At 37.6% G+C, this 17,892-nt stretch overlaps 1 protein-coding gene across 3 annotated transcripts in view; it reads right to left on the bottom strand.

The window, feature by feature from the left end:
- PRP40A (pre-mRNA-processing protein 40A) overlaps window positions 1-17,892 on the bottom strand; it is a 34,037-nt gene that overhangs the window by 561 nt on the left and 15,584 nt on the right. For all 3 annotated transcript variants that reach the window (XM_088221359.1, XM_088221360.1, XM_088221361.1), the window contains 16 exons: window positions 17,467-17,535; window positions 17,301-17,378; window positions 17,023-17,109; window positions 16,886-16,920; window positions 16,667-16,772; window positions 15,778-15,858; window positions 15,590-15,682; window positions 15,476-15,529; window positions 15,267-15,383; window positions 15,058-15,156; window positions 12,135-12,182; window positions 11,967-12,059; window positions 2,097-2,204; window positions 1,922-1,986; window positions 1,688-1,790; window positions 104-406 (listed from right to left, as the gene is read on the bottom strand). In XM_088221359.1, the coding sequence (XP_088077485.1) occupies window positions 104-406; window positions 1,688-1,790; window positions 1,922-1,986; window positions 2,097-2,204; window positions 11,967-12,059; window positions 12,135-12,182; window positions 15,058-15,156; window positions 15,267-15,383; window positions 15,476-15,529; window positions 15,590-15,682; window positions 15,778-15,858; window positions 16,667-16,772; window positions 16,886-16,920; window positions 17,023-17,109; window positions 17,301-17,378; window positions 17,467-17,535 (1,539 nt within the window). The remainder of the gene's footprint in view (window positions 1-103; window positions 407-1,687; window positions 1,791-1,921; window positions 1,987-2,096; window positions 2,205-11,966; window positions 12,060-12,134; window positions 12,183-15,057; window positions 15,157-15,266; window positions 15,384-15,475; window positions 15,530-15,589; window positions 15,683-15,777; window positions 15,859-16,666; window positions 16,773-16,885; window positions 16,921-17,022; window positions 17,110-17,300; window positions 17,379-17,466; window positions 17,536-17,892) is intronic.

Raw genomic sequence — 17,892 nt, 5'->3', positions numbered from 1 at the left:
CATCAAACATAAGTATATCTTTAAAAGAAAATTAACTTGTCGCAAGATAGATATACTATCAAAGCCATCAAGAACTTATACATAAAAAATAGAGAATATGTACCTTCCTAGATTTTTTACGGTCACTGCCATGTCTACGAGATTTTTTAGACTCCTCCCTATCATCCTTGTCAGAACTCACATCATCAGCAGAACTGTGACGCCGTCTCCGGTGTTTTCTATCCTTCTTTTTCTTGTCCTCCTTGTAGCTGTCAGTCATATCTACATTCTCACTATCTGTTTCTTCCTTCCTACCACGTTCCTTCCCCTTTTCCTTCTCACGTTCTCTCTCTTTCTCCTTCCTTTCCTTCTCCTTCCGTTTTTCTTTTTCATCCCTCTCTTTTTCTCTCTCTCTCTCCTTCTTAACCTGCAAACCCCTCCCAGCCGCCAACCCCCAAACGAGGAAATCAAAGAAGCAGAAGAATTACAAATGGGAAGAAGGATTCAATAATCCTAATTCTTTTTTACAAGAATCTAAATAGAAAAAAGATTTTAGAACGTCAAGAACTCTAAGCAACTTAATAAAATTTTACTACTAATACAGCTCAAGTAAATAAGATATGATAAAGACTCGGCTAGAAAGCTAAATAGGCTTTATTGGTAGACTAGAGAACCAAACAAAGATTAAAAATTACACAAGCTATAGATCCAACTAGAAACCTAAATAGAATGAAATATTAGGTAAAGTTGTATCTTTTGAAAATGCACTCAGAAAATTTTAGAAAAATAGATTGAAAGATCATTATTTTCTTATTATTTTTAAAATAAAAAAATAGTAAAAGGTATTTATAACAACAGGAGGAGCAGCCAACACTACATCCTCTTATTCTGCTCCTACCAAAGCTAGATTAGCTCTTGAGAGGTCCAACAGACCACCACTTATTACAAACTTTGCGCTTCAACAAACTGTCAACTCATTATATATTTTTTTAAGACAACTAGTCATCACTCCATTGAGCATCAAGCTCTCAAGGTTTACAACATATCAGAAACCTAACTTAGGGAGCAATTACTAACTCACTCCCCTTGAACAACAAGCTCAAAGACTTGTGCATGAACACAATACCTTCAGCAAAGAAACAACTAGCAAAGTGAAGGAACCAATATATGATACTCAAAAAACCAGCATGAAATAATTTAAATTACAATTTTTTATAATTATTACTATTTGGTATGTTTAATTTTATTTTAGGCATTTAGAAAAGAATGGAGCTTATCAGTATTTAGAAATTTTTTGATATAATCTTTATTATGATTCTAGTTTTCCAATCTGATTGCAATCATAAAGCAAGAGCTTCCTCTACCTCATGGAAGATCATCCGATCAATTAGTCAGAACTTTTACCCTAGCAATTTACTTAATGTTTAGGTATGATTATCAACTGAGCAAGACCGAATAAACTAGTTTTTAGTTTTTAGTTTTTATTTTTATATTTTGTTTTTCGAGTATATAAATCCATTGGTCAGTAACCAGGTGACAAAAGAGCATAAACCAATTATCACATAATATTAGGTTTGGTGGTTTAGTGGATTTGTCTCATTAAATTTTATGCGCTCCAGGTCCATAGACCTCAAATACCCATTTCTAACAAAAACATGATCCCTTGAACACAGAAGACTCAGAGCAATAGGAACAAAAGCTTACGTACCTTTTCCTCCTCACGCTTGCGATCCTTTTCTTTAGCTTTTTCCTGTAAGTGTGCAATGTATTCCTCAAAGATCACCCTCCTAAGGCCCTCTTCTCCAATTGATCTAATAAAGTTACATTTAAAGGAAAAGCTTTTCAGGGTGAATGCAGGCTTATAGAGTGGTAGTTTATGAAAACAATATAGTAACCAGTTTTGCAAAAAAAATACAGATATACAGTAAACAGCATGAATTACCTGTACTCATGGCTTTCTTCAAGAAGTGGCTTGCAATCTTCCCAACTAGAAGATGCAGTTATTTCCTACAGTGTACCGGGACCATAAGTTATTTCATAAGACAGCCAAAAGGAGTCTATGGCCAACTTTGGAAAATTTTTTAAAAAAGCATCCCGCTACAACAGTTCAATAATACCTTAAATGTCTGCAATAGTTTAGTGAAGTCTTCAGCAAGTCGTTGACGCTTTCTAGCCTCTTTCTCCTCTTTCTCCCTGGCTCTCTCAAGGAACTCCTCATATATAAGCTGCAAAATAGTCCTTAAAACTTGTGTTCATTGACTAAAAGGCCGATAAAGTTTGACAGCTTACTTAATGAGAAAACTACTGCAATTGTAACATCCCAAGATCGAATGGTGACCCGAGTAGTACTTTTGTAAAGATTTAGCAGAAACAAATTTTTAAAATTACAAAAGGTTAAAAGAAAGGACCAAGCCGCAAAGGCTTTGAAAGAAGAGGAACAATATGGAAATAGAGTAGGGATTAGGTAGTAAAGATTTTAAAAAGAGAAGGGAAATCTGGGAATTTAAATGAAGCAAGGAAGCGAACGGCCAAGATCTATTCCTAACATTGAACGATCCCCACAACCCCTATAAAAGCTTCATCTTCTCAACCATTTCAAAGAAAAAAAAAAGAAAACAAAAAGAAGAGGAGACCCCAACCGCAATAGAGAGTGGCGGAGGAAGTAGAGCATGACCTGCTGTGGGTAACTGGAGGAAGAAGAGAGAACTGCCATTTTCAAGGCCGAACAGAGGGTGAACAATGAAGGATTTCACCGATGCACCATAGCTGCCACTCGGGAATGAAGAGGTAAGACCAATTTGCTCTTGAAACCGGATTCGAAATAGATATGAATAAATGTCTATATCATGAAATGCAAAATTTCTTGCAGAGTTCCATGTTGTGTATTGTGTATAAACTGAATTGACGACATGAAAATATTGAATGAATCTCATGTTGAGGTAAACTAGAGTAGAGGATGAGCATGGGTCAGCTGCTGTGATGATAGAAAATGATGAAGAAAAGTCTTGAACGAACTGAATGGAGATGCTAGGGGTCTAAACTGGAGGAGAGAGTTTGATTAGAGAGGACTAGCAGTACATTTAAGCTGACATAATTAGATCAGGAATATCACAGTGAGGAATAGAATGATAAGTGTCTAGTGAGAGAAAAGGAAATATGACGGATAGATTGGGTATAACAGTAGAGAGAGTTTGGCAGTAACCTTGGATCCGAATGGGATTAAAGAAATGGAATTATTTTTTTTTTTTGAAATAAAATATGAAAGTACTATTATTCACAAAGGTATTAAGGGAATACCACCCAATTACATAGAAGCTACATAGAGACGGAAATAGATGTATTTTAATTCCAGACAACACATTAAGTAAATTGCAGTATTCATCAACTTCCCAGTCCTTCAAGTTCCCTCTCACCTGAACACTCCATCCCCTCCCCCCACCAACGTTCCCATACACTTTATCCACAGTAATGTCCCTCTCACTAGCAATATTGTAGATGTTAGGGAATCTGCTTTTCAGTTTAAAAGGCACCGCCAAATCATCCTGCTGGAATCTCACCCTTTCTCCCTTTCCCACCTTCCAACCCATACATTCCCGAAATCTACTGCTTTCCCAATGATTCTCTTCCATAAACTCATTCCACGCAGTTTGTATTTCCCTCTTCTCCTCCCATCTCGCCTCCACCACCTTCCTCCAAAGTTTGTCATCCTCATTGCAATACCTCTGTAGCCATTTCCCATTAAGTGCCACATTCAAATCTGCAATAGATCTTAGACCCATCCCGCCCTTATCCATATCTTTCTTCACTTCCTCCCACCTAACCAAATGATATTTTTTTACAACTGTCATCATCAACCCAAAGGAATCTACATTGGATCCTTTCAAGCTTTGAAGCAATGCTAACCGGAATAGTTAATATAAAGATATAGTAAATTGAGAGGTTAACTAACGTACTCTTGATTAAAGTATGCCTCCCCCCTTTAAACGAAAAGCTTTTCTTCCATCCGGCAAGCCTCCTTTCAACCAACTTCACAACCGGATCCCAAGATATTTGATGGGCAGCGAAGTGATTTTACAGCCCAATACCCTAGCCAACTCTACCTCATCCCTCCGATCCCCAATCCTAACCATTTCCATCTTTCTCATATTGATTCTCAGCCCAGACACCATTTGAAAACATATTAAAATACATCTCAAATGAAGCAGAGATGATACATCCAGTTCACAAAAAATGAGTGCATCGTCGGCAAAAAATAAATGTAAGACCTTCACGCTAGAGTTGGCAAACCCCATCGATATGCCTCTCACCAGATCAAGCTCACCAGCCCTCTCCAACATCTTACTAAACACTTTCATAACAGTTAGGAATAGAAGGGGTGACAATGAGTCCCCTTGGCGAAGGCCCCTCGACGCCCTGAAGAAAGACGAAGGGCTGCCATTCACCATCACAACAAAAGAGGTCGTAAAGATACAATTCTTTATCCATATCCTCCATTTACAACCAAAACCCATCCTCTCAAGCATATAATCAACAAAATCCCAGCAAACGTGATCATAAGCCTTCTCCATATCAATTTTACAAATGATACCTTCTTTTTTTTGCCCAATCATGTCATCAACTACCTCATTCGCCACCATAAACAGCATCTAGAATTTGCCTTCCTTCTACAAATGCATTTTGGTTCTCCCCAATAACCTCGCCCAAAACCTTGGACATTCTACTAGCCAGAACTTTTGAGATTAATTTATACATACTACCCACCAGGTTAATCGGTTTGAAATCTTTTATGTTACCGGCACCAACAATTTTTGGGATAATAACCAAGAAAGTTGTGTTAATAGATTGGACAAAATCCCCAATTTTGTGAAAATCATGAAAAACAGTTATGATCTCATCTTTAATGACAATCTAAAACTCCTGAAAAAACTTCATATGGAATCCATCCGGTTTCGGGGCTTTGTCGCCATTGCATTGCCTCAAACAGTCCAGAATTTCCCCCTCCATAAACGGCACTTCCAGGCTCCCCCTGCTGCCAGCCGATAATTGCCTAAAGGAAAAGTCATCCAGTCTCGGTCTCCTCTCCTCTTTAGTATAAAGTTTAGTGAAATAATCCTTATCTTTCTCCCTTAAAGTAGCATTACCCTTAACAGTAACCTCACCAAACTCCAGCTCCTCAACATAGTTGTTCTTCCTCCTAAAATTTGCCAAACTATGAAAATATTTTGTATTTCTATCACCCTCCTTAATCCACCTCTCTCTAGCCTTTTGCCTCCATATTCATCTTGGCAGCAATTTCCACTTTTAATTCCCCTCTCCTCCCCCTTCCCCCTTCCCCTAACAGCCCATCCATCTCCAAATGGTCCAACTCCCCTAGCTCCTCTGAGTTTGCTTTGAGAATTCTGTCAAATCTGCCCTCTTCCTCCTTAACCCATTTTTTAATCTCTAACTTCAACCTCTTCAATTTGGAAGCGAAACCAAAACTGGCCGTACCTCTTTCATTCTTTTGTCTTCACACATCCTCCACCAACTTCAGTCATTTGTTATCCAACTTGAATGGCTTCGGACCGCAAATGATACCATCCGAGATAATGCAAATAAGAAAGTGGTCAGAAATAGGTCTTTGTAAGACCTTTTGGCTTAACCCTGCAAGCTGCCAAAGCAAACCAATAGAAATCAAAAACCGGTCGATTCTCGACCAGCTGGGTTGTTGGACCACGTCCCTTTCCCCCCCATCAGCGGGATATCCACCAACTCTAGCTTATCTACCCACTCTCCAAACTCCTCAATTTCCCTTTGATTAGCATTCTCCCCGGGCCTCTCACCCCTATTAAGAATCATGTTAAAATCCCCACCAACCACCCAACGGTCACCCCACTTAACTTTACAGTTCATGAGCTCATCCCATAAACAATCTCTCTCCTCCCTTGAACCTCTACAGTATACTCCTGAAAAAGCCCAATCATTTCCTCTATCACTCCATTCAAAAAGGCACGAAATAGAGACCCTACCCCTCACAACCTCTTTACATTTCATTTTTTCTCCATCCCACATCATCAGAATGCCCTCAGCCGTCCCCTCCGCTGCAAGATAAACCTAATCAATTCTGCCTTCATTCCAAAGGTTGTTAATAACTTGCTGGTTGACCTCTTCCATCTTTGTTTCCTGCAGACATATAACATCAGGCTTCCAGCGTCTAATACATCTTTTGACAACCCCTCTTTTTTTCCTATCATTCAATCCCCTCACATTCCAAGAGATTGTTTTCCCAATCATAGAGACAATTTCAGCAACCGAACCCCTCCTTCCAACATCTCTTCTTTCTTTCATAATTGACTGACCACTCTAATCTTTTTAGCTCTCGGCTTCCTCCCTCCCTATGTTTCTTTTTGCTTTTCATCACTGTCTTCCTCTCCTTTCCTTCCTCCATAAATCTGGTTTTAATTTCCTCAAGCAAAGAGAGTATTCTGTTTTCCAGACCGTGAAAAGACACCAAACATTTTACTAACCTTTATGAAATTCCTCTGCACCCAATCAGAATATTCTCTCCAAGCTTCCCTCATTCACCATATCCATCGGTGCAAAAACCATCTGATTCTCGCAGTTGATGGGAGTAACATTCAAGCCTTCTTCACTTTCCTCGTCCCGAACTATTATCTCGTACAACTTTAGGCTCTCTTCATCAATGTACCACTCTCCTCCTGTCTCGGCCGGATCTTCATTGACAGGCTCTCCTTCACCATCAGGATGCGCACCCAACGAAGGAATGTCGGAATCAGCTTCTCCCCTCCGCTTCGCTATCACATCCCCATAAACCCTTTCGTTTTCTGACATCTCCGCTTCAACATCTTGAAATACCTAGCTTTCTCCTCTTCTATCTTTTCTGGACCCTCGGGGGCCAAATGAAATTGGCTCTCGAGTAACCTAATTTTTGGAGAGCCAGGCTTAACCTACTTCGATGTCCAGACCTTAACCCCCTTATAACCCTAACTCCTACTCGACCCAGATTTGTCAACCCACTTCCCTTTCTCAACCCATAATAATTTCCTTCTCAGCCCATTCTTTGCTCTTCCACAGAGACGTTCCCGCTCAAACTCCCTCACGTGCCCCCCATTCTTTGTACATTCAAATTTTGAATCAACCCGACCCACCTCATTCAGACTCGAATGACACTCCTGCCCTACCCGAGTTGCTTCAGTCGCCGGTTTTAGCAAGGTCGCAACGAACTTTTTCCTGACCAATTCCCCTCTTGTAAGCTTAACTCCAGGCAGCACCTCGGGCAATTGAACACAAAAACGTCTTATCCTTCTTACTCTCCAAAATCGGTGCCATCTTTGCTCCTTTCTTCATAACCCAGACAAGGGGAATTAACTTCACACCCACCGCCTCATGGATTGCTTCCATCATCTGCCACCACCCCTCAACCCTGTCCCCCTCCGGAAGAAAGATCCTATTGATTCTCCCCATGGGGCCATCAATGCCTTCCAACAATTCCAGAAACTTCCCTCTTCTGTTACCCCTCACCACAGGTTCCTCCAACTGCTTCTTCTACTCCTCCCCCAATCTTCTTCCTCCTTCCATATAAACTCTCTAAAACACTGGATGAGCCACTCGATATCACCCCTCTGGAAGAAGATTGATTTCCGAAAACCCCTTCCAATCTCGTAGATCCTGACTCTACTACCCTCACCAACCACGTCAAAAAACTTTTGCTCAACCACTAAAAAATGCCTCATACCCACAACCATAGTAATCCACAAACGATTGTCGCCGCTTGACAACAGACTGCGAAAAAACACCAGCTAACTAAGACTCACTGGCTAGAGAAGAGCAAGACAACAAAATATTTGTAGGGCAAATAGATTCAAGGAGCTAACAACAAATATAGAGACGTTGTATACCTGTCAGTCTATGATAAGGGTGTCGCATGTTGTTGTGCGAAAATGCGTGTGGCCAGTTATGTGGTTTATAAATGAGTCATTGTATGCATACAAGCTGATTTTGCAGCAGGTTACTCTGCGTGATGGTTGAATGAGATTCATTGTGATGGTTGAATTGTGACATGTGTGCGTGTAATCGCATGTAACATGATGGTATTGATTCCTGGTTTTTCTGTGTATGTTGCGGTAGTGTAATCGCTGGTCTAGATGAAAATTGCTTGATCGTGGTTTGTATATAATAGTTGTATGAATACTGAAATTCTGCATGATATGTTTAGAGTGGGGTGAAGTGAGAAGTTGTGTGCTGGGGGGTTTTGAGTAAATCAATTACAAGGGTAAGAGGAAGAGGGAAGGGTGTGCAAATAACCATTAGTTGTAACAAAATGTGGAAGAAGAGCTGAGTTGGGATGGGTGTTTGTAGAACAGTGGGGAGAACAGAGAAACTCGGAAATGAAAATATACAGACATAGAAAGAGAGGAATGTACAAGACGAAAAAAAAATGATAAAAATTAAAAGGAATGGAAGAGTAAGGAAAGGAAAAGAATAAAAGAGGGAGAAACCGGTGAACTGGTTGAGTGAAGAGAGTATAGATTTACATGTAGGAGGTTGAAAAAGAAATAAGAGAATGGTAAAACAACGAGAAAGATTATCTAAACAGGCTGGGACTGCTGTCAAGGGAATCTGGAAATTTTTTAGCTGCAGATGAGGAAACCTGGGATACTCGGACATGCTGGAGGGGTGAATAAATGGGAAAATAAATGAAAAGGGCGTGTACAGGACCGAGGAAAAGCAGAATGGACCAGGTGTCTTTGGAGGGACATATTGGTCGAGGAAGATTTGAAAACCCAGGGTGAGATGGGGAGAGTTCTGACAGTGTGGTATAAAGAGAGTGCTGTATAGATTTCTGGGTGAATTCTGGGTGGAGTAAAGGGAGTGCTGTTATGCGTAATTTGAGTGGATTTTAGCATGCAGTAGATAGAAGGATAGGGGCTGTAAGAGAGAGGGAACAGATGGGTGTTTGGTGTTATGAGTGCACAGAAATATTGAGAGTATGGATTTATTTATTCTTATTTCAGTACGTTGATTTTTAGTTCTAAATCGATGTTACTGGGCTTCGTAGCTTATCCCTTTATTATATTACAGAGACGGTTAAGCAGGAACAAATCCAAGAGCTCCCAGAACCAAGCCATGATTCAGAATGTGTGCAGACTTAGCTTTACTGTTGACGAATAGTTAATATGTTTACAGGCTTAACAGAGTTACAATATGTAAAGCAGAGATGGCATGTTATTGTTGCGGACTTTCGTTTGATTTACAAATGTTATCATTTTAATACATACTACGAGTAAATATTTCATGAGGTAGGATAGATATGGACAATATGAACGAAATGAAATGATATTTGACTCTTTTATTCTTCTGATGGATGGGATGTTACAGCAATTATTAACTGCTAGCAAAACTAGGAACCAGATGCAGTATTTGACTATATGTTGAAGGAACATGCGCCGTAGATCTAATTACGGGTCCTTGTAAAGAGAAATCAGACAAGGAAGAACCAGAAGTCCACTGGTTGTTCTTTCCTTTATGACCTGTGATTATTAATTGTTTGGGGTTCATTAGAAAGAACCCAAAGACTCACCAGAAAGTTGAGTATTTAAGAAATTGATGTAGGACAAAAAGAGCTAGAAGACAAAACTTAGAACAATTTTGTTAAGAACAAAAAAACTTAGATATCTCAGATCTCAATGATCAAACATCTGAATGTGTGAATAATAATCATGAATATTCTACTTAGTAACTAAGCTAGGTAGCCTTACACCAAATACATCAAAAATACAAAATTTAGGAACTTAGTAGATAGAAAAATAAATTAAATAAAAAAATAGGAAAATAGGAAATCTAGGAACAGGAAATTAAATCTTCCTATTTTCCTTCATGGTAAAACTTTCCTAAACTTACAAAAGGAAATTCAACTTCCTATTTCTATTAGTCAACTTCCCATCGAATAGATTGGTTTTTGGTACTAAATGGTGCTTGAGGATGAAGAACTATATTACTTCTTTGGCAACCGTGGTCAATGATGGACCTTGATAGACCCTTGAAGGTTTTTCGAGGCCTCTCAGGGTCTTAGGGAAGGGAACCCTTTCTCTCCATTGCTCTTTATCATTGTAACAGAGGCCCTTACTAGATCAATTAACAGAGCAAGAGACAGTTAGTTATTCAGGAGATTGATGACAGGGAAAAATTAAGACACTAAGGATATGAATCATCTGTTCTTGTTGATGAAAAATTGCATTTTGGAAACCAGATCCTCTAGCTCGACTGAAAAATAATTATGTCCTGCTATGCTTTCAAGCAAAATCTAATCTCAAGATTAATTCGATCCTGTTGAAATTGGTTCCGGTCATAAGATGGGCAGGATTAGGCTACTCTGGCTGTAATTGGGGTTGTAGTGTGGCTACCTCACTATTGAAATATTTTTTCGAAACATTCACTATTGAAATATTTAGGGCTAATTATAAAGACATATCTATGTAGGACCTGGTCGTGAAATGATTTGAATCTAGACTAGCAATTGAAAAGGAGTTTCTTTTCAGAGGAAGGAAGATCTATGTCATCAATAATACCCAAGTGTCATTATTAACCATTCCAATTAGTGTGGCAAAAAGTTATGAGGCTATCCAGCATTGTTTCCTATGGAGTGGTTCTGATGAGAAAAGGAGATTTCATTTGGTGGTTTCGGATGTAGTTAAATGCCCATTTTAGAGAGCTGGTCTTTGGTCAAACCAATGGTTGAGTTCAAAACCCTGGGTAAGTAGCTACCAAAATTCAACAGGGGCTGGGCAACCTTTGATAAAGAGTGATAAAAGTTAAATTTGGTACGGCCAGTATGGGTTGGTATTCCAGAAGTTCTACACAGCCATATGTTACAGGGGTATAGAAGAAAATATGTATCTGAAAGGAGGAATTTCATGGGTGCATTTAATGGAAAGTTGGGTTGGGTCAGACAGTGAGTTTCTGGTTGGATGAAGGGAATGAAGGTGGAAAACTTGAGCAAGGTTTTCCCATGATTTATTCTTTAGCTTGTAATAAAGAAACAACTGCGGTGAAGTCATTCTTTGGTTCCTTCAATGATAGTGTTTGGGTGGTAGACTTGGTAAGGAATCTCAATGATAAGGAGGTGAATGAATATGTTAAATTATTCAGTGTCTGTCCCAATACGTGAGGCCACTTGAGGCCCTAAATGAGCAGATCTGGGAGTTCAGCCCGAAAGGGGCCTTTCAGTTAAATCCTATTATTTTCATTTCGCAAAAAATGGAAGAATTGATTAGATATCCCGTGGAAACAAATATGGAAGAAACACTTCACCTAGAGTAGCTTTATTGTTAATGGGTGCCACTTGTGTAAGAGAGAAATGAAGTCTAGCAATAACCTTCTCCTTTGTCTCCTATCTCTTACCAGCTTTGGTTTGTAGCCTATAGTCTTCTGGGGTTAAATTCGGCAATGATTTGTTATGTGAAAGAGGAGATCTGTGTATGGAGAAGCATCCACGAGGATAAGTGCTACAATAGGAATTTTCATTTATTCCCTCTAGCTATCTTATGGGTAATTTGAAAGGAAAGAATCAGGAGGGCTTTTAGAGTATAGGATTAAACTTTGACAAAACTAAAGATGTTTGGTTCCAGACCTAGGCTTCTTGATTAAGAGGCATCCTTTTTATACCCGTGAGCACTTAATTGATATTTTGACAAATTTCTAAAATTTCTGTATAGTTGGCCCCCTTTGGTATCTTTATCTACTATTCGAATTTTACTTCCAAAAATAGAATGAGGACAAAAAAGGGGAAGACTCATAATTTTCCTTCTTGCGGGGAATAGAAAAAGAAGTACAACAAACAAGACATCCCCTGCTGCTCTTGTATAAAGTAACTACTTACAAAAAATTTAGAATCTCAATAGAACCTAAAATATCCTGTTCTTCAAAGATATGACATTTGGCTGAAAACAAAAGTCCTAAGCTAGAATTCCTGAAATGAAAAGAAGCACCTTTAAGTTAATATCTGATATAGGAGGAGAAATATCATCTTCCAAAATTATGGACTTGAAATCCTCAAATGTCCATGTGGACACCATGGTTATCTGCAAGACAGAGAGCTCCAAGTGAAGTCAAGTTGAACACAAGTTAAATGCTGTTGGCAGTTTGTACTAGCGTACCTTCCCCGATTTCATTGCATCCTTCAGATGAGCTTTGTCTTCATGATACTGTAGGTATGTGAAAAGAAAAGTTAAATCTAGATAACCATTAGTTTTGGGAAAACTGAACTACATAGACTTGTCATGTCTTTTAAAACTTGAGACAAACTTACACATTTAAAATAGATTGTAAAGCAATGATCTCGCATAACAAATATGGTATGAAACAAGGACGGACAAAATATTTCTTACATTGTTGATGCAATATTAGTCTAATAATTTTAACCGAAATTTAAATCATCAATGAGGAAGCAGCATGTTATGGTCAATAATGTAAAAGTAGAAAGCATGGTCATGCTAATCTCCTTGTGGTTTTGGCTTAGGTTTTTATTTTAAAGAATTATTAGAAGAAAGAGATAGGAAAGTCAAATTACTTGGGAAGAACATAAAATAAATTGAGTTATTTAAGATTATTGCAATAGGGATTGGTTATTTGGGAAGAAAATAAAATAAGAGTCAAGTTATTTAGACTAAAATAAAATAGGACTTGGCTTGTAATATGGATCAGTGAGATTCTGCAATATCAAGAAACTGGAAGCATCAGAACATTTTACTACAAAAAATGAATAGCTCTCCCTGCCGAGCCCTAAACCCTAGTTCTACTTATTCAATCTCAATAAACTCCGAGATTAAATCCCAAATATTTGACCATAACATATTGGTAGCAGAGATGAGAGTCATGGGAGACATGAAAATTTTCCAACCATAGTAGGCTTTCCCAACTACAAGACCACGTCTGGATGAATCAAAGGCTGCAAGGGATAAAAGTGCAGATTAAATGCCACACCAAATAGGTGATTTAAACGAAATCAGAAAGCAGCAGCACCAACCACCAGAATAAAAGGCATTTCGGAGTCGGAGAGTGTAGAGGAGGAGATATCCCAAGGTTCGCCACACTGAAATTTTTCCTATTCAATGAAACCATCCTGCTAATAACAATCAACCTCTTGAAGATACCAATAATAGCATAAGGCGGCTAAAAAAACAAGTTACTAGTTGCTCGGGTAAATGTTAGCGCCCAAGATGACTTGGTTAAGTAGCCTGCCATAGTTTTAGAAGAAACTGCTATTGGTTGGGAGAAATTTGAAAAAGAAATAGTAGCACAGAAGCAAAAACCTAAGGTTGCAGTTCAGCCAAAATCAGTACTTAGAGATCAGTTTACCCATCTTGATGACGCTTTCAAGGAATGTGTTGAGAAGCTAAGGCAAGCAAAAGAGGAGCAGAAGCAAAAATCCACGAACCCATGATTAAAACAATGTCTGAGTAGGAGTCAACCAAGTTTCTACCAGAGTATAAAATGTCACAGCAGCTTTTACTCCAATACACAGCACATGGACAACCTCCAGATTTTGAACTTTTTCTTTTGGATGGCTCTTTACTCTACTAAGCTCCTCATGTTCTTAGGTTTTTATTTAAGAATAATTTAGGGAAAGAAAGAACAAGATAGAAAAGTTGTTTCTCTTCAAATAAAAATTAGTACAGCAAGATAGAAAAAGTTGAGTTATTTAGGAATGAAAATAAAATTAGAAACTTGAGTTATTTAAGAATGAAAAAGAATAGGAAACTGGCTTATACTATGGATCAGTTAGATTCTGCAATATCAGGAAACTAGTAGCAAAGGTCTTCCCTATGTAAGCTATTTCACTAAGAAAATAAATAATGAAGAATTTAGAAAGAATAAATGCTTTAGAGTACCTAATTTTGGAGATAGAATGGTTCTCTTGAACAAAATCCAAACCCTGATTCTACTTACTCAATCTCAGTAGTAACACAACAAAAATCACACATCAAGAGAATCGAAATACAATCATCAATGAGGAAGCATCACAAAATCACACATCACAGAAAACAAGGCAGCAAATAGAAATGGTTTAACATATGCACGTACTCAAATCACAGATTACAGGCAAAGGGGAGTTCTGAGCATCAGTTTTAAGCAAAACAATCACAAATAATTATTATCTTGTTCTTAGAATTTGACACAAACAGGTAACAAACATTAAAAATAGAAACATCAATGAGGAAGCAGCAAAAATCACACACCAAGATAGAGTGAAAGAAAATCATCAATGAGAGGGCGCAACAAATCACAAATCAAAGCAATGTGTCAATATAACTGTTTCAACGTAGACACGTATTCACCACATCTAGACAAAAGGAGAGAAAAGGTGTGCCACATAAGATGATGAGTAGAATTCATACTTGAAAAGAAAAGGTCAAAGAAAGCACATGCAATTTGTAGACCTTCCCCAAGCCAAATAAGAAAAACTAATGGCACAAACTACATAATCAAATGTGAAATATCAGGTAAGGACAAACAGAATCACAATCATCCTAGTCAGGACATGGAAGCTTGTGGTTGCTAGTAAAATTTTAATGGTAATAAGCTAAACAATTAAGAGGAAAAAACCGCAACTACAAGGATAATCCACATCTCCTGGGAAGTTTAAGCTAGAGTTCTTAACCTTGTAAACTCTGCAAATCAAGAAAACTAATCATCCCTACTAGCTAGCTTGAGTCTATAACTTGCATGAGACAATTACCTGAAATAGTGCTCCAGCATTTGAATATCACTCTTTTTTCACACTAAAATTATTCAATATTTCAATTCATTCATAAGACTTTTTGTTTGGTGAAACATTCATAAGATTTTTTAATGCCAAGTTTTTCTACTTAAAGCCAAGGAAAAAAAAGCACTCAAACCACCTTGGCCAGAAATCAAAGGACTAAACAAAAAACTAAGAAAAAGTAGATCATTAGGACTGAACAATAGAGTAAAGGCGTTGTCCACTGTTTCCATGTTTATGCAAACTTTGCAAAAGAAGCACACTAGAAGTAGTCTGGCAAAACCCAAATCAAAAAATAACAAATAAATGGTGGAAACCTGCTTCTCTAATTCTTCAGCCAAATCCTCGAACAATTCCCTCGGTGTCGAGCCACCTGTGTTTGACACAACAGCTTGATACTGAGGCAAATCCTTGACCTAACAAATGAAAAAACACACTAAGCGATAGAAATACATAATTTGTATTTCCTTATATTTTAGCTATAAATTTTCCACATTTTCCAACAATAATAAAGTGGATCCAGTACCTTCAAACAATAATCTCGCCAGTGAGTTTTAGCTGTAAAGTTGCCAGCATTAACATGTTCTTCCATGAGTTTGCGAAATGCATCACGATTTTTCCTCTCAGCCCGCCTCAATTGTTCCTAACATTTGGTCAGAGATAGTGAACCAATTATAAGAAATGACAATAATAAAACCAATTAAACCTAATAAGTAACAAAAAAACAGATTCTACCTTCTGAACCTTCTTTTGTTCCTCTTCTTCCTTCTCCAGGTCATGTATGTAATCCTGCAATAACCTTATCAGAATACAATTCCTATGCTCATAGGCAACCATAAGACAACATACCTCAAAACCAATCAAGCGGTCAATCTTCTCAAGACGTGAACATCTTTCATCATCCTCCAATCGATCTTGTACTTTCCGCCACTGGCTATTTACCTGTATATTGTAGTCAAATAATAGGACTTTTTAGGGAACAAATTGTATGACATACACATAAGCAAAATTCATTGAAATTCCCAGCTACAGTATACCTTGATGAAGTCACAGGATTCTAAAAATTTCCGATATTCTGCTATATTTCGCCGATGGTCCTCCACAGCCTTTTCTCTCTCCTATATTTAGTACCGAACACACAGGAAAAACGATACGTAAGAACCATATGAATAGAAAGCTCCTGAAGCATACAAATACAGATATGACAGATGTTCAACTGAATGGCAGATGGTCCAAATCATCCTCCTTCATGCCTTACAAATTTTATGGACCATGAATATGATACTGTAACAACATATGAAATGAAAAAAGGAGAGAGATATAGAATAATTGAACAAGTCCATTTGTTCGTGCATTAGTCTCAAAATTTCAGATCAGCTTATTAGATATACACAAAGCCAATGAATACTGATTATCAATGCAATACAGCATGCATGTTCTTATGAAACCAAAAAAAATCTGTACTTAAGCAGCCAATCAAGATCTCCAGCTCCACATCCTAGAAATCAAGTTGTTTGATGTAAGTAAAACAGACCTCACAACCTATATTCAACAAAGAAAGATATCCTTAATAATACCTCCAAAGGAGGAAAGATGCAAATGGTGCTAGGAATGATCTTTAATATGCCAACAAATTTTTTTATATTTAAATCACAATAACCTTAGTTCTTCATAATCAAAACAGCATTCAATTTAATGGGGATTTTATCGAATATTAGAAGTCTCTGAAATAAAAAAATGATGCATAAGTGCAAACCCACAAGCAAACATTTAAGTCTTAAAATCAGATAGCCAGAAAGCATGGCAAGATAGAAAATAAGTCCTCATTATTAACTCAAGGACCTCTGAAAATGAATATTTTCAGCCATAAATCATGCGCTAACACACACATGATCAAACAAAACTAATTTGGAAAAAAGTCATTACCTTCCTCTCTAGCTCCACGATGTAGTTATCAAAGAGATCTTCGCGGTCTCTCACGCGTTCAACAGCTTTGAAACGTTCATCATTTTCGAACAAACTTACAGCTTTGCTAATCAGCCAAAGAGGTGATACAACATAAAAACCCCATATCAAGAATCACAGACAACAATATAGACAGGCTGCAAATAATCAAACTCTTCATATTGAATAAAAGACTTCAACCTCCATTTCATGGTTGAAGTCAGTTCCTTTGACTCCTGAACAGAAATCAGAACACAAATAGAGCATCAGGTGAATCAGAAATTATAGAATCTTAGAAGGGGTATAAGGATGGGAAAAGAATCTGCTTTACAATATACCTCAAGCATTTTTGTGAACTCTTCCCGAGCCTTTTTCTGTCTCATTCGCCTTTCCTCGGCCTCGAGTTTTCTTCTTTGACCCAAATACTATAACATAAAAATGGTCCAAGTTTATTTTTAAGAAAACTTGTACTTTCATTGAAGCATAAATGAAGTTAACCGACAACTTTAGTTATGAAAATATTTAACCCGCAACTTACATGCAGCATATCAAGCCCAATACAAAACTAAGAAAACCATCAATGTAAACCAAAATGTATCGCAAAGCAATGACTCACCTCATTAAATGCTTGCTTCCGCTCCCCAAGAGTCCTCAAAGCACCATATCGCTTGTCATTAATAATCTCTCTCATTGTCTTAGACAAAAATATAATATTAGTGAAAGAAATTGTCAAATTACTTTGAGATTAGCAGCAGAACGAAAAAGAATAAAAGCGGAGCTACCTGCTCCCATGTCCAATCAGACTGGACATTTGCAGATTCCAAAAGAGCTTTGAATGCAACTTTCGCCTCCTAATTATAAGGGATAATTAGAATAAAAATAGATGAAAACGGATGCGAATGCTGGTAAAAATAACAGCAATTTTTCACAAGAAAAACACCTCCGGTCTCCTCGCCCAACACAAAGGGGAAGAATAATAACAAGAGACATAAAAGGTGCTTAAAAATGTACTTTATGTATAACTAGAGTTAAATTAAGTTAAAGGGTATTAAATTAAAATATATCCTTCGTAATTAATTGTAGTTTTCTTTTTTCTTATCCCTAGAATTTGTATATATAGGGAGGTATTATTCAATGAGAATACAACATAATTATTCTTAACATGGCACCAAAGCTCTGAGTTTATAAACCCTATACTCTTTTACAAA

Source organism: Carica papaya, chromosome 1 (assembly GCF_054855325.1).
Source record: "Carica papaya isolate Zhongbai chromosome 1, ASM5485532v1, whole genome shotgun sequence".
NCBI lineage: Eukaryota > Viridiplantae > Streptophyta > Magnoliopsida > Brassicales > Caricaceae > Carica > Carica papaya.
This window is presented reverse-complemented; position numbering and strand designations above follow the sequence as displayed.